Source organism: Mobula hypostoma, chromosome 5 (assembly GCF_963921235.1).
Source record: "Mobula hypostoma chromosome 5, sMobHyp1.1, whole genome shotgun sequence".
In the NCBI taxonomy this organism is placed as follows: domain Eukaryota; kingdom Metazoa; phylum Chordata; class Chondrichthyes; order Myliobatiformes; family Myliobatidae; genus Mobula; species Mobula hypostoma.
The window spans coordinates 49974057-50000164 of record NC_086101.1 but is presented as its reverse complement, the minus strand read 5'-3'; the positions used below and the strand labels follow the sequence as shown (position 1 = coordinate 50000164).

General features: G+C 38.0%; 1 protein-coding gene across 17 annotated transcripts in view; it reads left to right on the top strand.

The window, feature by feature from the left end:
- mycbp2 (MYC binding protein 2) overlaps nucleotides 1–26108 on the top strand; it is a 227685-nt gene that overhangs the window by 34524 nt on the left and 167053 nt on the right. For 14 of the 17 annotated variants that reach the window (XM_063048481.1, XM_063048475.1, XM_063048480.1 and 11 more), the window contains exons 3-10: nucleotides 1328–1543; nucleotides 2570–2723; nucleotides 4404–4600; nucleotides 10407–10649; nucleotides 20496–20567; nucleotides 23302–23398; nucleotides 24602–24675; nucleotides 24818–24956. In XM_063048481.1, the coding sequence (XP_062904551.1) occupies nucleotides 1328–1543; nucleotides 2570–2723; nucleotides 4404–4600; nucleotides 10407–10649; nucleotides 20496–20567; nucleotides 23302–23398; nucleotides 24602–24675; nucleotides 24818–24956 (1192 nt within the window). The remainder of the gene's footprint in view (nucleotides 1–1327; nucleotides 1544–2569; nucleotides 2724–4403; nucleotides 4601–10406; nucleotides 10650–20495; nucleotides 20568–23301; nucleotides 23399–24601; nucleotides 24676–24817; nucleotides 24957–26108) is intronic. The other 3 variants (XM_063048487.1, XM_063048473.1, XM_063048471.1) reach the window with 1 other exon arrangement.

Genomic DNA, 26108 nt, shown 5'->3' with positions numbered 1-26108 from the left:
AGAAATGCAATAAAACATATTCTTAACCAGGATATTACAGGAGCAATACCACATATTCCATCTGGTTGGCCTCCAACCTGACAGCATGGACATTGATTTCTCGAACTTCGGGTAATTTCTCCCCCCCCCCTTATCTTTCATTCTCCATTCTGGCTCCCTCTTCACTTGCCTCTCTTTGATGCCCCTCCACCTTCCCTCTCTCCCATGGTCCATTTTCCTTCCTATCATATTCCTCCTTCAGCCCCTTTACCTTTTCCACCTATCATCTCCTAGCTTCTCACTTCATCCCCCATCCTCCACCCAACTTCTTTCTCCCTCTCCTGGCTTCACCTATCATGTAGCTTGAATTCCTTCCCCTCCCCTCCCATCTTCTTATTCTGGATTCTTTCCCCTTTCTTTCCAGTCTTGATGAGTCTTGGCATGAAACATTGACTCTTTATTCCTTCTTGACCTGAAATATCAATTCTTTATTCCTCTCAGTGCATGTTGCCTGAGCTGCTGAGCTCCTCCATCATTTTGTGTGTGTTACTCCTTTTTGGGTTTTGTGTTTAAAAATATCGTGATGAATTTTCTACATTTTCTCTTTTCATCTTTACCAATGGACAGCTTACAAAAAAAATTGTTAATTTCTTGTTTCAAAATTTACTTGTAGTTATAAGCAGAAAAAAGTCTGCAAATTCTGGAAGTCCAAAGCAACACACACAAAATGCTGGAGGGACTCGGCAAGATAGGCAGCATCTATGAAAATGAATAGATAGTCGTCATTTTGGGCCGCGACCCTCCTTCAGGACTGAGAAGGAAGGGGGAAGATGCCAGAAAAAAATGGTGGCATGAGGGGTAAGAGGCTAGCTGGAAGGTGCTTGTTGAAGCCAGGTGGATGGAAAAGTTGAGGGCTCGAGAAGGAATCCTGATAGGAGAGGAGGGTGGACCAGAGGAGAAAGGGAAGAAGGGAAGTAAAACTGATAGTTTTTTCCAATTTCCAATCTCTCAATGTCACTTTTTCTATGCTTCCAAGAATACATTTTGTAATGTTTTGTGCAAAATATAAAACGAATAAATAATCTTGTTGACTTTGTACAACTACATTAGTCAATATCCATGTTACCAGATTCTTTCTCAAATGCCGCCTTCTCCTGTGCCAGTTTCAATTCATCAGGTCAAGCAAGATTTGTGCTTGTCACACAGCAATTTTAAAGACATCCACAAATTAGTAATGATCCTCTAAAAATCCCAGCAATATTTATTTTGACACTGTAACTTATCAATTCATATTGATTTCAAAATTTGAGCCACAAAATAAATCAAAATGATTACCTTTGTTTTTCAGACAGAGAATTTGGAAAATGCTTCACCAATTCCGGATATCAAAATCCACAGCAACCCTTCAGCCTTCAATGTTTACTGTAATGTGCGCCAGTGTGTTCTGGAATGGCAACGGAAAGAAGCCTCCTTGACTTTGGCCTCAAAGAATTCAGTCCAGAGTGGAGAGTCGGACAGTGATGAGGAAGAGGAATTAAGGGAGCCGCCAATTAAACTACCCAAGGCAAATTCTGTTTACTGAAATATATTTATTAACAAACTGTAGTTGATTGCTTTCAAGTGCAATATTGTATACTGTTGATTCAGTTATTAAATCTATAAAATGAATAATATTATTTTCTTGGCCATTCTATTCAGTGGCATGGGCACACTTGAATCTGCAAACTGCTGCCATTGAAAGGAACTTGAAATCATTAGTTTCTTTGTGGGAAATCTGTCCCATCTTTCATTAGACAAACTGGAAATTATCTAATAGGCTACTAAGCACTTTTAGGTCTTGCCTTCAAACTTCACAAGAGTTGTATCTGTAGAGGTAATATTTTTCTACCTTTTATTGCAAAATTAAGTGCTGCTGATAAACATTCCAGTCAGTTCTATATAAGTTGCAGGACTGTTGTTAGAATGTCAGTATCTCCAACTTTTGGCGAAGGCCATAAGTAGTCATTTGGTGTTTTCCCATGATTTTTTTTCTGGGGTGGTAGATAATGTGCAAGCAATTTATTCTGCTTATGCATTATCTTGAAAGGAGTTAACTCACTGTGTAAAACCACCAGTGTTTATGGATGCTAAATGTTCCCACCTTCTTCCAACATGGATATTCAAGTATGATGCATAGTGAAGAAAGAGATAGGACAAACCTTGTATTTTTAAACAATTCTACTTGTGTTTTTCTAATTCAGTGCATCTGTATGAGATTTAATCATATGATTGAATTTGTTTACATTTGCTAGTATTTTCTTATTTTACTTTTCCAAGATGTCAGTCATGAGTGTTTTAATAAAAAAAAGTTTTAAACTTTGTCATGGTTAGCAAATGGTGATAAATCGAAACTGAATTGTGAAAGTAATACTGTTAACCAATCATTTATATGGTAATTTATTATCTGATTTCAAATGAAAAATGACTGCAGTAATTTACTAGAATGTGTAACAGTGTCAGTTGTGCTGAGTAAGCTGTTCTTTTTGCCTTTAGAAACAAGCATAGCTGTTCTTTGTTCACGTATGTTTATAAGTATGTATTCTTTTAACAGATCATTGGAATTGGGCTTTGTGGTGTATTTGAACTTATAAAAGAGACTAGGTTCTCCCATCCTGCACTGTGTCTGAGAAGTTTACATGCTTTGCTTGACATGCTTCAGGGGCAACAGCCAGAAGGCCTCCAGTCAGAGCCACCTGATGTTTTAGGTAAGGTTAATGAGCTAAAATTTTGGATCGGTGAGATTTGGAAATAAAAAAATGTTGAATGAACAAATTGTTAATTGGACAATCAGATAAAATGAGATGGACTACAATGAGTCTTTTATTTAAAGTGTTGACTCTATGTTAAAAGCAGAAATTGATTATATTTGGACGTTCCTTCTCATTGATGTCATTTTGTTGTCCCAAATAAGTAAGATGAGACCAAGCTAGTTAACTATCAACCATAAATCTATATGTGTTCATCAGCAATAGGATGGAAATCGTTGTTAGTGCTATTAAACAGCATTTACTCACTCATAACCTCACACTTGCTCAGTGTGGCTTTTTCTCGTTGGATCATTTGGGGGTCCAGGTTTCCTAGTTATTTTCTATTTTATTTCCCATCTTAGTACAACCATAGCAAATTTTCAGATGTGAATTGAAAGTGATTGCCATTGTCATCAAGCCTGCATTTGATTTGAGTTGGTGCACCAGGGAGCTCTGGTAATAGATTTAATTGGAATCTGGGGCAAAATAATCAAATGGTTGTGGTCATTGGAGAGATTCTCCTTGATTCCCTGGACCCCTACCATTCACTTCAGCCCTTCTATCATAGCGCTTGAGTGAGGAATTTGATGATTAAACAGTGGTCAGTATCGTTCCATTTCTTTGGAGAATGAAGCAGTCCATGCCTTTGTGCAGTAGGACATCAGGCTAATAAACAGCAGGTATAACTGTTAAGGTACATATCCAACAAGCAGGAATATAATTGCTTAACTTTGACATTCAACAGCCTTACATTTCTGAGTTTCCCTTTGTCAACACAGGTTCCCCACTGATCACAAACTATTGAAACATCGTTGGGTAATGTGGCTAAAAGGCCAGACCATAAAATGAATATCCTGAAGCAAACAATTGGCCTCTGATTCTCGAACTACAAGGCATAAATCAGGAGTGAGAAAATAAGTGGCATCTGCTTAGATGTATTCAACTCAAACTCGATTGGACGTTCCACGACAATTCAGTGGTACCATATCTGCCTACTTAGTCTTCCATCACTATCACTGGTACACTGTGGCTATGGTGCATTTCCAGAGAACTGGGGACCCACCCCCCCCAGCCCCCACTACTTTGACACCACCTCCAAAACCCACTATCTGTCACAAAGGAAGTGAGTGTTAGGCGTATGGCATATCATAATCTGAAGGTTCCCTATAGACAAATATAATTTATAATATAAAAGACATATGATTTGTCTTTCAAAAATAATGGTATCCATTTCAATATTGTTTGATGGAAGAATTGTATAGTTATCAAATGCAATTTAGCATTCAACATGACACTTGTATTGCTCTGCATGTAGGAATGCCCACCTCAGCAGTATCATTGTAGCGACCTAATAATTTGATATGGCACTTAATTCCCAGGCTCAGTTTTGCAACTTTTGTTTAAAAATTACTTGCTTGGAAGCCTAAGACAAGTCCATTTGGTTATAAATTCAGAAGTTGTAAAGGAGTTGGGACGTATCAGAGATGTCCTCAAGTTAATATCGGTATAATGTCATTTATAGGTAATGGTGAAAAATTCGGTCCTACGTATGTATTTTATTATATAATTATGTATTGGATCATCTGTATCCAAGTAATAATTGGTCCTTCATGTGATTATTATTTTTTTTGCCCACAGAATCTCTCTTCCATTTATTGTTAGAAACAACGATACGAAGCACTGGAATGGCAGATCATATCAGCCAGTCCCTTACTGCTTTTTCTTGTGCCTGCCTCTTCAGCTTGGTAGTTGCTTGGGGGGATACAGGCAAGATTCTACAGGCTGTTTCAGCAATTCTCACTAGTAATGGCAGCCATGCTTGCCAACCTATTCAGGTAACGATTTTATTGATAAAGATACTTTGCTGTCCTTTTTTATTCAAGAAAATTAATAGTAATCTCATTCCAAAAGATATGGATGCTGCATTAGCTGGAAACTTCATGACTCAGCTCATGTAATTTGTAAGGATATTGGGGATTGATACAGAGATATATTTAAGATTATTAGACAGTCATTTTGATGTATGTGTAGGAGTGATATGTGACATTCTCCTTTGCATAAATTAAGTAAAAGCTGAAGGCCAAAAAGATGCCATGCAGAATTAAGTTATGAGAAGCATTTATTGGGTTTGTTTGGGTGTCAAGAAAAGCTTCAACTTGATAAATTAAGTTTTTGAAATTTGGCTTCTGAGTAGGTGACGTTTAATAGTATAATCATAATGTCGTACGGGAAGTTCATAAGACAGATATAGAAAGATATGTTGACCAGTTGAACAGCCAGGAGAACTAATTGCAGTCTTGATGAATTTTTAGAGAAGGGAATGTAATTTGAGTTTGAAAACCAGTGATAGATCTCCCTTCTAAACTTTGCCTTGTGCGCAGGGATTGTTGAAAGTCCCTTCTGTATGTTTAATGGGACTGGAGAGTGCTTTCCCTAGACTAGCGCAGTCAAGGATCCAGAGGATTTCATGTACAAAATCAATGCTTTAGTCTTGGGCTTTGTGGGGAGTTCAGAACTTGGCAAGTATTCAAGAATTACTCAAGTTCAAGCACACTGTATCACTTTGCTTGCCCATCCTTGGATTGAATTACTGACATGCACACAACAAAGTCTGTAAAATTTTACTCTGTCTCCGTCTAAATGTGCAATGTACAATTTACAGTAATTTGTAATAAATGGTATGTGCATACAGTCAATATACTTTCAAAGAGAATTAAGCAAAAACAAAATTAATTCATACCACTAATAAACCAGCTACTATAAAATAAGAGGGAGAGGGGAAAGGGGAGGAGGGGGGGAAATAATAAACCGGTTAGCTTAACATATCGAGCCTTGAAAAAAGTATTCAGCCCCCCATCCCCTTGTTCACATAAATCAGTATTTTGATCAATTCAACTGAGAATTTTTATTTGTGGATCACATGCTCCTTTCTTCCACAATACAGTCAAAAAACAAAAAAAAAATTGTAAAGTATAAAAACTAAAAATTCAAAAACTGAAACGTCAGCAGTTGAAAAGTATTCATCTCCCTTTGCTCTGTATTCAGTTGAACCATTTCTCGCAGCTATCACAGTTAGTAGTCTTTTTGGATAAGTCTTTATTAGCTTTGCACAATGTGATGGAGCAAGGTTAGCTGGGAGCAGTGGAGGACAGCAATCTTGAGGTCTAGCCAGAGATGTTGGATTAGGTTAGGGTCAGGACTCTGGGCTAGTCAAGGATATCAATTTTCTTCATTTAAAGCACCCCATGGTTGCTCTGGCAGTGTGCTTTGGGTCATTGTCCTGCTGAAAGACTAACTTCCTTCCCAGTTTAAGTTTCATTGGCAGAGGCTAGCAGGTTTTTAATCCAGGATCATGCTGCATTTTGCAGCATGTCTTTTCCCATCAATACTGAGCAGATTTCCAGTCTTTTCTGTCCCAGTAGCACGATGCTACCTCCACCATATTTCACAGTAGGGATGGTGTTACCCAGACATCCCACCCTGCAAAAACTCATTCCAGGGAGGTAGCACCATCGGTTTGCGGGAGACTCCCAGGAGAGTTGGGATGTCCGCAATAGAGTAGCTCCTTAGCAGCTAGTCAGCTAGTTTAAATAACGTTAGCTATGCTAATGAACAAATGACACCTGTTAAACTCACCTCAACATGTCTTTTACAGTCTTAACCCACCATGGACAATAGAAAAGTCACTGTTGCAAACAGTGCAGCGAGCAACACTGTCATTATTTTTGACCCCTGTTAGGCAGGGGTACACTTTAGTGTAGTCTGGGGTGACATATGTTTTATTTTTTTTGGAACACTGCCACTCTGACTTTTTTTGGATCTCCCTCACTCTTGCTCTCGCTTGCTTGCTCACGCTCTCTCTCGCCCGCTTGCTTTCTCACTCTCTTGTGGTCGCTCTCGCGCTCGCTTGCTCTCTTGCTGTCTCTCATGCTCTCTCGCGCACGCGCTCTCTCTCGTCGCTGTCACTTGCGCTTGCTTTCTTGCTCTTTCTCTCGCGCGTTCTCTCACGCTCGCTCTCAAAAAAATTCAATTTCCGGGACATTGTATATAATTTGCGGGCATCAGGGAGCCACTATTAATATGCGGGAGACTCCCAGAACTTCCAGGAGAGGTGGGATGTCTGTGTTACCTTGGTGATGTGCAGTATTAAATTTACATCACATATACTGCTTGGTGTTGAGGCCAAGAAGTTCCACTTTAGTCTCATCCGACCTCAAGATCTTCTTCCACATCTTTACAGTATCTTCTAAGTGACACTTTGCAAAGTCTTTACAGGCAAGGATATGCTTTTTTTTTAAGCCAGGGCTTCTTCCTTGCCACCCTTCCATAAATACCTTTTTTGCAAGGCCTTGGAGATTGTGGAGCCATGAACTTCATCTCCATTTGTAGCTACTGACTTATGCAGCTCACTTAGAGTGACTGTTGGTGTCACAGTAGCCTTTTTTTACAAACACAAAATAATCTGCAGATGCTGGGGTCAAAGCAATACTCACAACGCGCTGGAGGAACTCAGCAGGTCGAAACGTCAACCGATCTTTTCCACAGATGTTGCCTGACCAGCTGAGTTCCTCCAGCGCATTGTGGATGAGCCTTTTTTACAAACCACCTTCTCCAGCAACTAAGTTTAGAGGGGAAGCCTGACCTAGGCAGTGTTGCTGTGGTTTTGCAATGGACTGCACTGAGCTCTGAGGTATGTTCAGTGCCTTTGAGATGGTCTTGTACCCTTCTCCAGATTTGTGTTTCTCTATTATCATTTCCCTGACATGCCTTGAATGCTCTTTTGTCTATTTTGGTTTGGTCTGATGAAAATCTACCACACTGTTGGACCTTACAGAGCAAGGGGGTATTTATTCTTATGAATTCAAGGAAAACAGATGATCCTCCAATTTTCTAAATCAAACAGTTGGGTGAGTTGTTATGGTAATATGCAGAATTGCGCCTGAGGGAAGTTAATGTAGTAATTTAAAAGAGGATAAATACTTCTTCTGCCTCACTATTCCGGTTTTTAATTTTTAGCAAGTTGTTTACAGGTTTTGGAATTTTTGATTCCACATGAGGCACAAGATTTTGTAGCTCAAAATTCCTATTTCAATATATTTTTAAATTTAGGAAATGAGACAGTAAAATGTGAAAATAGTTGTGGGGTTTGAATACTTTTTCAAGGCTCTAGAAGTAGCATAGAAATTTCTAAAGGCTACTATATACTTCATGGTAAAATACACTATAAGAAATAGTGTATGCGATTAGAAAAAGCCAACAGGAACAAACCTGGATATTTTTAAGGATTAACTGATTGAAAAGATCGAACCAATGGATGAGCTATATTTGGATTTTTAAGAAGGCATTTGATAAGGACCTACAAACGTTGGTGTGGAAAATTAGAGCATTTTGGTTTGGATTAATACAGAGGCAAGGATTGAAAATGGGTCAGTGGAATTTCTAAATGTGACAGGCAGTGACCAAGGATTAGTTGTCTGACTGCAGGAATTCACAATATATATCAACGATTTGGATGAAAAAATTGGATATTTCCAACGCAAAACTAAATAGGATGATGGGTTGTGAGGAGGATGCAAGAATGCTTCAAAACATTATAGATGGGTGTATTCTAATGTGGATAAGTGTGAAATTATTCCACTTTAGTAGGCTAAACAAAAATGGGTTATTGCTTCAAAGGTGAAAGTGCTGGAGGTAGAGATTTGGGTGTCTGTGACTTTTTGTTTTGCTGCAGCAATACAGTGCTGTGTGTAGCTTTGGCTTCCATAACCAAAAATGATATACATAGTGGAAGTTGACTAAGATGATAGGGTAGTTGTATACAGTCGGCCCTCCTTATCTGCGAGGGATTGGTTCCGGGACCCCTCGCGGATACCAGAAAACATGGATGCTGAAGTCTCTTATTCAACCTGTTTCAGTGCAGTGGATCTTAGGACCTAGCGGAACTCCGGACCTTATTTAACCTGTCTCAGTGCGGTGGACATTAGGACCCGGCGGCGGAGCTCAGAATCCGCAGTATTTCTGTTCACGAAAATAATCATGATCACAATTGAAAATAAAGTGGAAATAATAAAGCGATTGGAAAGAGGTGAAATGCCATCAGTCATTGGAAAAGCATTAGGCTACAGTCAGTCAACGATCGGAACAATTTTAAAGGATAAAGTGAGAAAGGCCCTGTCCCGATGACAGCTACAGTTATTACTAAGCAACACAGTGGTTTAATTATTAGGTTTTGGGGTTTTGGGTTTTTGATCCTCCACATCAACCCGGTACGGATGGAGAGCATGCTCGGGAGCGGTCTGTCACTGGATCGAACTTGGGAACTTCCGTTCCCGAGCCCGGTGCTGAAACATACGTTTCTTAAGTGTTTTATATGCATAGAAAGGTAAAATATATACTATGACAAACGTTTGACTAACTGACGCTAAATAATACCGGGTGTACCTGTTCCAACTTGCTTAGTAAGAGAACTTCTGGTTTTCTTTCGATCCCGATCCAGGATAACCTACACACATCCTCCTATATACTTTAAATCATCTCTAGATTACTTATAATACCTAATACAATGTAAATGCTATGTAAAATAGTTGTTATACTGCATTGTTTAGGGAATAATGACAAGAAAGCAAAGTCTGTACATGCTTGAACAACAAGTGCTGGAAGAGCACTTCCGGGTTTTCTCAGTTCGCGGTTGGTTGAACTCGCGTAAGGGGAACTCGCAGATAAGGAGGGCCGACTGTATAAATATAGAAAAATTGATTTGACTAGTCCTGTGTCCTTCAGAGTTGAGAAGTGATTTCATTTAGATACAATAGTTTGACCGGGCTAGATGAACTGGATGCAAGGGACTATGTTTCTCTCAGCTGAGAGTCAACAGATGAGGATTCATAATCTCAGGATAATGGGTGTGTTGATAGAAACTAAGTTGCCGAATATATTTAAGAAAAATTTGGAAGTATTTCTAGGCAATGAGCTGTGAGAAAAGGACAAGATCAGTCATGATTCTTTTGATTACTGGAGCAGTCTTGAAGAGCTAAATGGCCTACAGCTCCTATTTTTCTATGTTTCTGTGTCATATTTTGTCAATATTTGGCTACAGTAGCATTCCTGTTGTATTTCATTACTGCCATTTTGATTGCACATAAGGTAAAATACAAGAGGCAACTGTTATTACCTTGATAAGGCAAAATTCAGTTTCTTGAAGGAAATGTAATACATAAATTCGGTCAATGGGTTCTCTTACTTCTGTTTGTTGCTCCTGGTTGTCCTAGGGGATCAAGTTTAATGATGAGGTTGACATTTGCATTAATTTTTTAAAATGTGAAATATTGATTTATTGCAAAACTTATTTTAAAAATTGTTTGCATATGCATGAGGATATAAGCCCCACAGAAAATTCATCAGTTTATTTTTAATGGGCTTCATATTTCCCTTTCATTTTGTTCACATTGGAAGTATTTAATGTAGATGTGAGGTAGGCTGTTCTTGTATATTTCTGCTAACGGCCATAGTTACTTAAGATTTTTGCATCAATTGAATACCGCACCTTAGTGGTTCAGCATTGCTTATTCATTTGATAACTCTAGATTGTAAGCACTTGCGTGTGAATATTCATCTTAATTAATCATTATTGCATGCTTTTAGGTGCCAACCATTCTAAATGCCCTTCAAAGGAGTGTGCAAGCCGTTTTAGTTGGAAAAATTCAAATTCAGGACTGGTTCAGTAATGGAATAAAGAAGATAGCTTTAATGCAGAAATGGATTTTAAAGGAAGTATTTACAGATGAAGATGATCAGTGTCTACTGCAGAGCGATGGCTCATTTCTGTATCTGTTGGCTAAAGATGGACTGTATAAAATTGGTTCCGGTTACAGTGGAACAGTCAGGGTAAGAAGATTCTATAAATTGCTTTCTACAATTCAAAATTTTCAAACTTGTTTATGAATGGCAAAAAAAGTCCTTTATTTTATAAAACTGAAAATTGGATTGTATTTAATTCTCTCTGTCGATTTATACTTTAGTTGATTGAAATATTTCATATTTGCTTTACTTCACAGTAATTGTTTTATCAAGTGTTTAATTTGGCAAATCAGTTCACTGATCATACAGTCAGATGTGTAAGGCCAGAATTACAATGGCAATTGTTACAGACTAGATAAGTTAACAATGATGGTTTTGTTTCCTGAATGATTTTAGTAAACAATTTGAATTGACAAACATCAGATAGCTTTCATGTTGAATTGTTGTGGTGTCAGTCCACAATATCCTGGAATTTTCAAATCCAGATACGACTTCCTTATTTTTAACAATCCAAAGCTCTAATTATTGCATAACTGCAGTTTTCACAACATTGTGGAAACAGATAGAAGCTGAAGATAAATTTCTGTGAATGGCCAAATTTAAGGGTTTTCTGCAGTTCTGCATATCCTTGGGCTCTTATAAGGCTACATATGGTGGCTGCTAGCATTCCTTGTCTTTTTATTGAAGTAGTCATGTGGTGAGATTCAGTGTGCTGTTCCTCAAGATGAATGAAATTGATATGGTGATTTGAGGAGTACTGCTTCAGCTACTGGAAGAAGAAACATAGAGATACATTCTTTGTTGGTAAGCTGAGTATTGTGTCACTGCAACAGGAAATACTACGTGTTGGACCAGTGTTTTATCTCACTAATACTTGTTAGAATGAAACTTATAGTGGAAATATTGGATAACTGCTCAAGATTTGGTAATCGCTTTCCAGAAGCAAGATCATTCAGACCTCAATCTATAGTATGCAGACTGTGTTTGAGTTTGGGTGTACCCAGCTGGGCTCGAAACCATTATTGACTCATATTCAGAAGTATGTGAGGGTTTGTGCTATACCTGCAATGTCCACACAAACCAAGGTCCCTTATCTACCTGACATTACCCTCTAATATTACAGTTTCATAGTGAGACCTTGGCAAATGTTCAGAAACATTAATATATTGTGAGCTTTTTATAAAGCAATTGGTCTGGAAATCAATATCAAGAAAACTGAAGGTCTGCTGAGGAAAGATGTACACCTACCTCACAAAAAATGTAGTATTGGTAAGGGGGACATCAAATGCATACCACCTTGTGATAGAGAGAAATATCTATCAAGGATCCAGGGTTGACCCCTGGTGTGCTATCTCCACAGAAAATGAGAGATCTAAATTAGAAGAGCGGTTTGAAAATTTAGAAATCTCAGGGCCATCTCTCGGTTAAGGCAGACATCGATGATGAAATTTAATACTGCCTGCAATGAGTCAGCTTGTCCTTGGGTTGATGGAGGAAAAGGGTATTTGAAAAATATAGCTCTCAGACCTGGCACATCACAGATGCAACCAACAGGGTTTTTGCAAAATCTTCCAAATTCATTGGAAGAATGTGTATAAGCGTCAATATCCATTGCCCAACACTGATGCCCTAGTTACCAGTTGGTTATATTGAGCATGTTGGCAGGTTCCCACAATCATCTAATTCCCCTCAATCTACTGGTTGAGCCTTCCTCTTCTCAAAAACTCCTAAACATTTGTCAGCACTATTTCTCCTTGGAATCCAGTCTGACTCTGCTTGTTTAGGTTAGTTTTCCAGATACGCTAATATTTTTCAACAGTATAGTGGTGGAATAGTGTAGATGAAAGATATCTTGCAGCGTTTTGTAGGTGTCACTGGAATGGAGGAGGCTGGTTTTAGAAAATGAGGCCTTTATGTGGTAAGGTGGTGAGATTTGGTCAAGGTCTCATAACCTGTAGCTTTAGGGGAAGTCCATAATTTTAGTACTGTAAATAATGTTTGAAAAAAATCACCATGAAATAGATTATATTTATCCCTACTAGTGGTTTGTGATTAGAGCTACTAAATTAAAATGTTTGTGTGGTTTGACAGGTAATTTGGATGACCTTTTTAAATGATACTATAAACAAAATTATAAAAATATGCGCAAGATATATGCATGGAAAAATCAGTTGGAAGTGTTAATATCTAAACCAGGGGTTCCCAACCTGGGGCCTATCCATGGCATAAAAAAGGTTGGGAACCCCAGATCTAAAGCTATTTCAGCACAGTAGGTTTTGGTGAGGGTAGATTTAGAGTATTGTGTGCATTTTTGATCTCTCTGTAAAAGAATAGACTTGCTGGAGGGAATGTGACATAGCTTCACCAGACTCATTCAAGGGACTGCATGGACATTGGAATAGCAATTGAATCGACTGGCCCTGATTTCATTAGAGTTTAGAAAAATGAGGGGTGTCTCTACAGGATGGCTGCAAGGAGCATATGTTCTTTGATCTAGAACTAGGGATATAGTATTGAACTGTAGGTAATTTAGGACTCAGAAGTTTTTTGTTTTTTTTCAAGAGATTAGACCCTCTCAGAACTGAAAGGTCCAAGTTGTTGAATGTATTTTCTGGATACCTTGTCTCTGAGGAGTGGGAGTATGGTACTAAGCTGGTGGATCCGCCATGATTGTATTGAACAATAGACAAAGAGCATTTTAGTTTTGGATGTTTCTCTGTTTAGGTTCAGTGAAATTCTCTGTATTCTCATCTTTTTAAAAGTAGTATTTGAGTTTGGCAAAATCATAAACTTGTTTACTTTTGATAAAAGTGGCTTAAGTATTCTGTGTTGTGCCTTATATCATGAAATTAATGAAAGGTTGCCTGATCAAAAATTCCTGTTAACTTGTCGGACGTTTTGTGGGCAAATTTTGTTAGTTCATCGGTTTGTCTAGTTCTCATTCTTATACATGTTGGTGTTTGCCTCCAAGTTCTTGTTTTAATGAGCTCCCACTTTGATGTATGTGCTAATCCAAAGCTCTGCTGTACATTTCTTAGCTTGTACTGTTCATTCATTACCCTGAAGTTTCCTGGCCTATTTTCAATGGATCCATTTAATATCAGAGAATGTATAGAGTATGCAACCTGAAATTCTTGCTCTTTGTAGACATCTATGAAAAACAGAATAGTACCCCAAAGAATGAATGATTGTAAAATGTTAGAACCCAAAGCCCCCTCGCCCCCATTCCATGCAGCAGCAAAGCATCAACCCCTCTCTCACTTATTTCAATAGAAAGCATCAGCACCTACCAAGCAAGCAATAGCAACCCCCCCCCCCCCAAAGAGAGACCATAATTTGCAATACAACAAAAACTAATTGTTCACTGGAAAATTCGCCATGCCACAGGGTCTCTTTCTCCCTAATAAAGGGACGGATAGGTGCCATCTGTCCCACAACGAGAGGGGAGACCAATGAAACAAAACAACTTGCTGATTGTGATGTTAAAAGTCTGCTGCTTCACTTTTATTCAGAGTTCTCCGACTCAAAAACCAGCAAACTCCCCCATAATCATGAGAGAGAGAAATGATCACCTGAGTACAGAGTCCTCTGACAGCTGATCCGCTGTTCACAATGTTCTATTTCTTCCACAACGCCACAGTTGTGACACCAGCATGGAATTAACCTGGCCACAGGACCTCACTCTGAAGGTGCGCGCATCTTCCAGGCTGCGTCGTTGGGATATTGAAAAATAGCCGTGTGGTTAGCCCTGAGAGTGGGAGCCAACACTATATAGAACTGCTGTTTGAGTGCAGCTGTAGATCACTGACTCCAACAGAGCCCCATTCATCTTGAAAAGGAAAATTGAGACATTAAAGGGAAGGAATTAAGCTGTTTTCGCAGATGAGCACAAACAAGCTGCATTCTGGCAACACCTTAGTTCCGTCTCCAGATATTTTGATGTTTTGTTTACTGATGACTTTAATAATGTTCGTATCCTCATGATGCATTGTTTGTTGGGTCTTTCCCTGTCTTTGTAACATCATGAGACACAAAACCTATGTAGTTTTTTGTACTCTATCAATATCCGGCATTGGCCACTTCGATCATAGATTCAAGAATTCCCTGTCTATTTTGGCATCAAAATTCATTGCAATTACCCGGAACAAAGTTGGGAACTCTTCAGCTACATTTACTTTCTATCAAAAAATCTATTATTTTAAGGATTTAAAAAAAGCCAGGTATATAGTTCGTTAATTTAGAAATACTTGATGCGTTGAATAGTTCAACATGCTCCAGTAACCTTTACTCTTCTCCAGTTTAATTTGTCCTGATCTTTCATATTAGCACCCAACCTGCCATAAAATAACCTTGAATATCCTCTCCATTATGAGCATCTTTGGTGTCCAGGTATAATTTACAGGCCTTTCTACCCTTCCAATAAGGTACTGTAGCTTTTTTGCCCATCCTGGAATAATTACAATTGCACACGAACTAAGACAAATTATTCTGTTCAGTTCCTGTCACATTAATTTGCAGATTTAGACATTTCATTCCTTGACTGTGTAAAAATAATACAGTGGTTTGTAACTAGATCTGCAAATTTAATATTCAGTGTTGTTATACAGCTTTGAACCCCAAGGTCAGTGTCTCCTCACATCCATTATGTCATCTTAATTCGGTTTAGTTTTGATATAGCTGACACTCAGTTAATTCTGCAGTGAACTCACACAACTGCAGTTGCTAGAAATCTGAATTAAAAACAGAAAATAGGAAAAAATAAATGGTTTTGACAAAAACTACAACCTGAAATGTTAATTTTTCTTCATTCCACAGCTGATACGTGACCTAGATTATGCAACATTTTCTCCTCTTTATCTCATTTTTATTATTAATTTTGTACAGTATCTTTATTTTGTATGATTAACTTGTTAAGTATGCCCTCTGATGTTTGTCCCAAGCACCGTCTTCCTACGTTTTCTGTCTTTATCCTGTCCTTATTGTTTTACTCTTAGATTAGCTAGACTAGTTCTTTTTTCCTCAGACTATTGATTTTAGAATCCTTTTACAAATTCACCTGTGATGTCATATCACTGCTCTCTGATATAGCTTTGTCTGATGTTTCATTCATATACTCCATTTTAGCTCTGGACTGATATCACCATTCTTTATTTAGAGATACAGCATGCTAATTGTGTATTCAAATAATGTGGAAATTTTATTGTCCTGTACAACATCCAAGCTAGGGTGGAGTTGATCTAAAATAAAGACAACACACCTTGTGTATAAGTTATCTGTTTTTGTATCTACTGGTTCTTGTGTTTGAGAAGAGTGAATGGAACTCAACCTGGAGTGTTTCTTGTCTGAAAGAATTTGTATTGCAAGATTGGTATTGGTTGAGGTCTTGCTGTTATTGATGAGGAAAAAATTATTGAGCCACTTGGGTTAAAAAAAAAAGTGAATTTGAGTAGTACTTGTGTACAGGCACTGTATCTTCACAAAACAGTGTAAACTCAATCGATATATTGACAGCTGAGTCACTGAATATCCCAATAATAAATTTTGATTTGAATGAAACAATAACAGCAGTGACAGTGCTTTGAAAGACTTCTCAACAAAGCCACACTTGTGCAATTTTAGTCATAAATTTCTCCCTATGTAGTTCTGAGACATTTTCTGCTATGCATGACCATTTGGCTTGGTCATTTACAGTGACTTTATTTCTTACATCCTTCACATACGTGAGGTAAAAATCTTTGTTACATCTCCAACTGAATATGCAATTTATAGTAATTTGTAATAAATAATATGTACAACAGGACAGTCAATATGGCATAGAAATATAATTGTATTAGCGTGAATTAATCAGTCTGATGGCCTGCTGAAGAAGCTGATCCGCAGCCTGTTGGTCCTGGCTTTTATGCTGGAACGGTTTGTGGTTGGGATGACTTGGGTCCCAAATGATCCTTCGGGCCCTTTTTATGCACCTACCTCTGTGGATGTCCTGAATGGTGGCAAGTTCACAGCTGTAGATTCGCTGGGCTGTCTGCACCACTCTCTGCAGAGTCCTGCGATTGAGGGAAGTACAGTTCCCATACCAGGCAGTGATGCAACTATTTAGTGTGCTCTCAATTGTGCCTCTGTAGAAAGTCCTTAGGATTTGGGGATTCGTGCCGAACCTCTTCAACCACCTGAGGTGAAAGAGGTGCTGTTGTGCTTTTTTCACTACACAGCCGTTATGTACTGACCACATGAGATCCTTGGTGATGTCTGAACCCCAGATCCATTGATGTCAAGAGGGATTAGCCTGTCTCCATTCCTCCTGTAGTCCACATTTTTTCAAAAATGCAACAGATTGATGCAGCTGTTCAAACAATTGTTCAATCAGTATTTTGTATGCTTAATTAAACACTTGAAGTTTCAATGGTGTTTTAAATATTGTGTGGATTCTGAAAAATTGATGTACCATATGTTTCTCTAAATGTCTAGATACCTCTTGTAACATGATCAGCTGAGATTGTTGGTAGTGATGGTAGATCACTATAAGAAATGTAATTGAAATGGGCAAGGGTTTGAACGTTTATTGTTTTAGGAAGTTTATGTTGTTTGTTGGTATAATTTAACCGGTTATACTTCCAAGGTTCAGGAACCTGGTTTATCACAGTTGCAGTTGATTGCACTCTATTAACAATCAAAATGTTGCTTATTGCTAGAGCCAGTGACCTCTAGCAATTTTTTTTCAGCCTCTTTATGAATAATACTTGTGTTTTTTTTAAAGGTTTCAGGGCTATCTGTGATGAGACTGAGTTCTATTCAGTGCGCATTGTGATTTGATTTCATAGGTGACACAGCATTTTTCATTGCTCAAATTTCCTTCAAATATTACTTTGTTTCCAGTAGATTTAAAAAAAATCTATACAGTGAGAATCTCTTGAGGTAGATCCAAATTAGAAAAAAAGGAACAGATGGTTGTTTTAGGCCAATAAGAAAGACTAAATGTTCAACTGCAGTGCCTTGCCCCTTCGAAGCCATGTAGGTTCTATGGAGAAAGATATCAAAGATTCAAGTTTGTTTGATGTCATTTCCTGTATTCAAGTGTAAGGAGAACAAAATAATTGTTACTCTGGATCCAATGCAGCACACAAATAAAACAGAAGATAAAGAATACAATTATAGTTTTAAAAAGCACAAATGTAAATACATAAGATGGCTCATTAATTGATAGTGTATCCATAAAGTGACAGTAGAGAAATAATAAAGTATTGGTACTTTGTAAAAGATTTAGTAAAATGAAGGATTGAGGAAGATCAGATTCTTGTTTTTAACATTGCTATGTTACTGGTTGCAACATTGGTAACGCTAAAATTCTGATGTAGGGGAGTGCTATGTTTTTATTTGGTTGTCTTGTTTCCTGTCTTTGAAATTGGTGCAACTAGGATTTGTACCATCTGAAGCTATTCTTAGAGTGTAAAAAAAAGGTTGCATCTGTTTGCTTTTTGCAGTGGCCCACATCAGGATGGATTATGAACATGTGTTCAGTACAAACGTGCACAAGGTTTTTTTTTTGAAAACTGAATAGAAATTCAGCGATAGTGGAATTCAGAGTAAAGACCTTATGTGGTCTTTATAGTGGAAACCCGTTTCAATTGAAGTGATTTAACAAGTACGATGTTTTAATTACTCATTCATAATTGTGACAAAGTGATTCCTAACCTGAAGTGCAAGACCCCTCAAATGAGGGTTGGTGGAGAAAAGACTGCAATGTGTCTGCAAAGCTTTAATAATATCAACTTTCTTACCAAATTATCTCAGAGTATAAATAAAAATCTACTTCGTATTCTAGCTTCCCTGCCTGTGGGGCTGTTTAATGACCTTGGGATTCCCAGGGGTGGCCCCCATTTAGCAGCAATAGTTGTGATGTTGTCGGGCACTTATGAGCGACTATTATATTGAATTTGAATATATTTTTATTCTAATAGATTTTGTGAATTTGTTGCTATTGCACATGAAGTGTGTAATTAAGTTCTTTATATCACGAGCTACAATAAAATTATTACATAGCACTAGATGCCATTATACACATTCCTTCAGTGTTGAATTCCTTCAGTCCTTCAAAACATAAGCTGAAATGTTGTAAACTTAAACTTAATTTAAATAGTTTAAGCATTTAGAAAACATTTAATATTAAAATATTTATGTCTATATCATTCATGGATGCTTAAACAATTGGGATTCTGGTTATGAAAATACTCAATCTTTATCAGTTTTGTCACTGACACTGTGCCTTCATCAAAAACAAGGGGAGAATTCAAAACTTGTGATCAGCAGTGAGCTCTCTGCACTTTTAGCGACAGGCTGTAATCACACACGCGTTGTGTGGATCTGCTGATGCCTAGTTGCTGAAGTGCCAACCCTTACCTCAACAGTGATTCAGTGTGCCATTGAGGGTAATGACTGTGGAAGACAGAGGAGGAAATTGGCAGAATGTATCCTACACGTGCACTTAGATTACCTAATTATTGATGGTTGGCTTTATTCCTGATTTTTGGGCTATAAAATCTCTCACAAAATTGAATACTTTTAACAGTCAGCAGGTCAGATGCCCTAGTAAGAATGAATCAAAATATTAAAATTTAAAGTTATGCAATAAATTCAAACAATTAAAATAGACTAAAAATACAATAGAATAGAAGTCCAAGCCATTGTTCTTTGAATAGACTCCTCTCATAAACGATAGACTTGTTACACCATCACATTCAGAGTACATTGTTGGAGTTCATTTGAAAAGTATCAATTATTGCCAGTTCTATAGATTTGCTAAGTATTCACACAGAAAAAAGAATCAGAGTTGTATGTGGTAACTTGTATCTACTCTGATAAATTTTACTTGGAACTTTTACAATTTAGTGTCATTTTTGATAAATGCAAAACTATCCCCAGTAATATCTTTATTTCTCTCCCAAACCCCCAAATCTCAGGGGATTGATTTATATAGGATAGAAGAAGCAACAAAATTTGCTAATTTCTACGAAAGCACTTATAGCCAGAACCAAAAGATATTAAATATAATCCCAGCATTATCTAAACTTCTGGTAGATTCTTCCAGAATCCCTGTCTATTTCCGGTATTACGTTTAGGGTTAAATGGGGTACAGGTTTCTAGGCATGCAGGCAATCAAGTCTGCATGTCTCAAAATTGACCCATGTTTTAAACTAAATTCTGGCTGTAGAATAAAGTTTCTTTTAAAAAAAAAAAAATAAATTGGAGTTGAATTGTAAAACCAATGATGAAAGTGAATTTCAGCAGCTGAAGGAGCAATGTTTTTGCAACACCTGCCCATATAGATTGAGCATTCATCTGATTATCCTTCATCTGCATCTGTACCTCCACCTTCCGGCCTCTCCATTCCTTGGTCAAAAATTGTTGTTGAAGATTTACTGTCAAACAGTGTGATCTTTCACTTGGCTATTTATAACCATAAAATACCAAAAATCAGGAATTAGGACTTGCCATTAAATTCACAATTTTCCAGCTTTCCTGACTTTGAAATTATCCACTCATTCCTCCCCTAACCCTAAGATGAGAATGGGATCAGGGAAGGGACAGAGAGAAAGTGGAGTTGACAGTATTTTGTAAGGTAAGAATGGTAGGGTTGATGAAGGGTTTCTGCTTGGAACATCAAATGTTTATTCATTTCCAGCCTGACCAGCTGAGTTCCTCCAGCATTTTGTGTGCATTGCTCTGGATTTATAGCATCTGCAGAATCTCTTGCTTATAATAACGGGGTTATGTTTCTTTTGAGCAAAGTCAGTCAACACTTAAAACATTTTTTTCTTTGGTAATTGTTAACAAAAGTAAAAATTATGTATGTATGACTTGGACTGTTAAAAGACATTACTACTCCACAGTGCTACATTATATAAATTTAAAAAGGTATTTTTTATTGTTTAAAAGGGCCATGTATACAACTCAACTTCCCGGATAAGGAATAGGAAGGACAGAAGATCATGGCTGGGATTTGCACAGGTATGCCAAATGTGAAAAATCTCATTGCACTATAGTGCTTGGGGTTCCTTTGTTAACTTAATTTGTTATTCATTCAGGAAAAAATCCCAAAAGATTTTGATGTTTAGAGATCTCTTGCAGGATGTTAGGGATAAATTTGTCCTGGTGAGGAAGATAAAGAATGGTAGGGTGAAGGAACCATGGGTGAGAAGTGAGCTGGAAAATCTATTCAGGTGGAAGAAGGCAGCATACATGAGGTTTAGGAAGCAGGGATCAGATGGGTCTATTGAGGAATATAGGGAAGCAAGAAAGGAGCTTAAGGGGCTGAGAAGAGCAAGAAGGAGGCATGAGAAGGCCTTGGCGAGTAGGGTAAAGGAAAACCCCAAGGCATTCTTCAATTATGTGAAGAACAAAAGGATGACAGGAGTGAAGGTAGGACCGATTAGAGATAAAGGTGGGAAGATGTGCCTGGAGGCTGTGGAAGTGAGCGAGGTCCTCAATGAATACTTCTCTTTGGTATTCACCAATAGGAGGGAACTTGATGATGGTGAGGACAATATGATTGAGGTTGATGTTCTGGAGCAGTTGATATTAAGGGAGAGGAGGTGTTGGAGTTGTTAAAATACGTTAGGACAGATAAGTCCCCAGGGCCTGATGGAATATTCCCCAGGCTGCTCCACGAGGCGAGAGAAAGAGGTTGCTGAGCCTCTGGCTGGGATCTTTATGTCCTCATTGTCCACGGGAATGGTACCGGAGGATGGGAGGGAGGCGAATGTTGTCACCTTGTTCAAAAAAGGTAGTAGGGATAGTCTGGGTAACTATAGACCAGTGAGCCTTGCGTCTGTGGTGGGAAAGCTGTTGGAAAAGATTCTTAGAGATAGGATCTCTGGGCATTTGGAGAATCAAGGTCTGATCAGGGACAGTCAGCATGCCTTTGTGAAGGGCAGATCATGTCTAACAAGCCTGATAGAGTTCTTTGAGGAGGTGACCAGGCATATAGATGAGGGTAGTGCAGTGGATGTGATCTATATGGATTTTAGTAAGGCATTTGACAAGGTTCCACACGGTAGGCTTATTCAGAAAGTTAGAAGGCTTGGGATCCAGGGAAGTTTGGCCAGGTGGATTCAGAATTGGCTTGCCTGCAGAAGGCAGAGGTTGGTGGTGGAGGGAGTACATTCAGATTGGAGGATTGTGACTAGTGGTGTCCCACAAGGATCTGTTCTGGGACCTCTACTTTTCGTGATTTTTATTAATGACCTGGATGTCGGGGTAGAAGAGTGGGTTGGCAAGTTTGCAGATGACACAAAGGTTGGTGGTGTTGTAGATAGTGTAGAGGATTGTCAAAGATTGCAGAGAGACATTGATAGGATGCAGAAGTGGGCTGAGAAGTGGCAGATGGAGTTCAACCCGGAGAAGTGTGAGGTCGTACACTTTGGAAGGACAAACTCCAAGGCAGAGTACAAAGTAAATGGCAGGATACTTGGTAGTGTGGAGGAGCAGAGGGATCTTGGGGTACATGTCCACAGATCCCTGAAAGTTGTCTCACAGGTGGATAGGGTAGTTAAGAAAGCCTATGGCGTTTTAGCTTTCATAAGTCGAGGGATAGAGTTTAAGAGTCGCGATGTAATGATGCAGCTCTATAAAACTCTGGTTAGGCCACACTTGGAGTACTGTGTCCAGTTCTGGTCGCCTCACTATCGGAAGGATGTGGAAGCATTGGAAAGGGTACAGAGGAGATTTACCAGGATGCTGCCTGGTTTAGAAAGTATGCATTATGATCAGAGATTAAGGGAGCTAGGGCTTTACTCTTTGGAGAGAAGGAGGATGAAAGGAGACATAATAGAGGTGTACAAGATAATAGAGGAATAGATAGAGTGGATAGCCAGCGCCTCTTCCCCAGGGCACCACTGCTCAATACAAGAGGACATGACTTTAAGGTAAGGGTTGGGAAGTTCAGGGGGGATATTAGAGGATGTTTTTTTACTCAGAGAGTGGTTGGTGTGCGGAATGCACTGCCTGAGTCAGTGGTGGAGGCAGATACACTAGTGAAGTTTGAGAGACTACTAGACAGGTATATGGAGGAATTTAAGGTGGGGGCTTATATGGGAGGCAGGGTTTGAAGGTCGGCACAACATTGTGGGCCGAAGGGCCTGTACTGTGCTGTACTATTCTATGTTCTATGTTGCACTTTTATAAATTAACCAACCAAGTAATTAAGTTTGTTTTTAATCAAAGGAAACTTGTTTAGAAAATTGGTGGCTGTGTTTGTATTGTCATCTGTGTAGTGAGGGAGGAATACTTAATCGAATTCTTGGAAGAAATTTTAAAACCATTTCATTTGTTCTTTATGAAAAATAAAACAAACTGAATGGAAATATATTTTAATGTTTATTTGTACAAAGGATAAATTTATTCCTGAAATTTAGAATGCGTGTTCAATTTTTCACGTGCACTTCCAAGTTCTTTGTGTGGCTTTGTTTCTGATTTACTCAAGTAATTAGTATTTAGATGATGGCAATCATCAAAAATATGCATTCTGTGGTGAATGATTTAATGAAATCATTGTTGATATATAAAAAAAACATCATTGCCTTAGTAGATTTTCTTCATTATATGGAGTTTAATCTTTGGTTGCAATGCTTGAGAACTGTTGGCATGAAAATACTAATTAAATTTTTGATTCTTTTTGAAATGAACAATTTTGGGCAAAAGATAATGGCTCAACCCAAGGTGTGATTATTCTTCATTTTTATAGGGTTCTTTACTATACAGGGATTTGAATAACCATAATATGACAGCAATGTCCATAAATCCAGAAACCTTGGAACAAGAAAGCACAGTTAATCTTCCAGGTATGTCACAATTTAATTATAAAGTAGTCTTTGAATGGGGTGCAGGGGGAGTTGTGAGATGAAAATTAGGCTAACAGTTGAATTCTTGTATTGTAATTTTATGAAAAATGTCTTAATGATGGATACATCTTAGGAGGTTATGAGGTTTTATATTTTGCAGTAAATTAATTTCCACTTGGAAATTAATCAATTGAGGTGCAGTGCAAAGTGTGAAAGGTGACAGTAACTGTAAAAGGTCTATTGATCTACTTATTGTTATTTTCACTTCATCCCCAGACCACAAAAGACCACTGAAATTCTGAATTATTTTCCTCGTTCTGTGGCCAAAAAGGGAACATCATAGATCTTTTCTGTTAGCTGTTCACACTAGACGAAACTGAACAACACAGGAAACCATTTTGGCCTGCTGTTCCTCTGTTAGTGTTTGGAAATTTTCCTGTTTATCACACTTCTCTGTTCTTGTCCATAAGCATATTTTATTTTCAATTTTACTTGTGTTCTGTAATCTGGAGCAAAAAACAAATTGCTGGAAGAATTCAGTGGGTTGGGCAGCATCCGTAGAAGCAGAGATAATTGATGTCTCTGCATCAGAAGTAATTTTTTAAAAAATGAAATAGCAGTTGCAATTATACTAACATAATTTTATGGAAAAGGGCCTTTCAGTAATGCTTACATGTTAGAGATTCTGATACGGGATCTCAATCTGAAATATTGATTATCCCTCTGACTGCACAGATGCTGTCTTGCCTGCTAAGTTCCTCTCTTAGTTTTTGTACTGTTTTGAAATTTACTGTTGAATCTGTTTCATCTTCATTTTCCAGGCAGTGCTTAAATCATCATAATTAAAATAAAGCAATTCTATTCCATTATCCTTGATTCTTTGTGCCAATAGCCATAAAACTGAGTCTACTAAATAAGATATTTTCTACCAGAAGAAAAATTGCAACCTAAACACTTCTGCTACATCCCTTGTGTTACAATACCAGCTTTATGGCACTTTCTTCTGTTCCTTACTGGTGGTGAAGTTATCAGTATATGGAATTTACACCTATGGACTAAAGGTTGCATTGTTTAAACATGATTATCTCAGAGTTAAATGATTTAAAGTAATTGCAACAAAGATAATCCGTATACATGCTGACTTAAATTCCAAAGTTATTTATGAGAATTATAAGAAACAAATTATAAATTAATCTTTTTCAGGTTGTCAAGCTGGAGGACAGAACATCCTATTCACCGATGGAGAATATATCAATCAGATTACTGCATCAAAAGATGCAAGTATTTTTTGTGCACTGATACTTCACACAATTTTGCTTAAAAACCCTATTGTAATCGTTATCCAGTTATAATTAGATGAACTTCAATGGCAATAAAGCACTTACCCAGAGTAATCTCCATTGTTTTCCCCTTTTGCAGGATGGTTTTGTAGTTCGGATATACACAACAAGCACCGAGCCTGTACTTCAACAAGAGCTGCAGCTCAAGTTAGCCAGGAAGTGTTTACATGCCTGTGGCCTCTCTTTATTTGATCTAGAGAAAGACTTGCACATCATTAGTAAGGATTCATAATTTGTGATTTGCTTTTTTTGTCATGAGTATATTTGAAGTGTTTTTAAATGCTGATGATATATATATATTTTTCTGCATCATTATCTTGCCTCTATTTGATTCCTTCTCAGAAATTTGGGGAAAATTTCCACAAAAAACAGTAATGAGTAAACTTGATTTTTGGCATTATGATGGCTGGTATTAACATTGGCTTTCTCTCCAGCTCCTTCCCCTGGGTAGCCAGCAAGAATAAAACAACAAAAGCTATTGGTCAGTACCTTAAGACTACAGGAGGAGTTTCAAAACCTCAAAAAAAAATCAAGTGTTTCTATGATTACAGGTGTAAAATTTAAAAAAAAACAGAATAGGACATCTGTGTCCAATCTTAATGAAGGCAGTTGACCTGTCATAGTCTATAACTGCATTTTGAACTATTTTTATTGTGCTGAGGGGTTTGTTCAGCTTTGAAAAGTGTATCAAGTGAAATAAGGCAAGATAGACTGTAAGTATGAGCGGCAGGCTCAGTTGTTTGTCTTTGCCATGTAAAGCAGTTGCTGTAATCTTCCCTACTCTTCTCCATACTTGTCACCTCTATTTTCCCCTATCCACATGATTGCTTCCATTGTGATCACCAATTTGTATTCTACCATTTCCCCACATCGACAGAACACAACCTCTCAAGAGCTGACTGCTCCACTAATTTCTACTCTGGCTTTCTAGACTATGGGCAGCCCATTTGGATAAAATATTTACCAACATATCCTGCATTGCCTGCTGAAAGACAATTTGCTGGAGTTATCCGGTATAGGTTAACAAATCAGTTGGGACAGTGGAAGAGATACTGTTGTTTGTGTATGATTCGGGATTAGAACAAAATTCGGTCCATAAGTGCTGTATTCTGCTCATGGTTTATTCCAGTATTTCTGAACTATAACTTATCAGGCACACTGAGGTTCACTGAACTTAATAGTAGTAGTAGTGAGGTCGGAGAGGGTATTAAACAGGAAATTAGAAATGTGTGCAATAAAGGAACAGCAGTTATAATGGGTGACTTCAATCTACATGTAGATTGGGTGAACCAAATTGGTAAAGGTGCTGAGGAAGAGGATTTCTTGGAATGTATGCGGGATGGTTTTTTGAACCAACATGTCGAGGAACC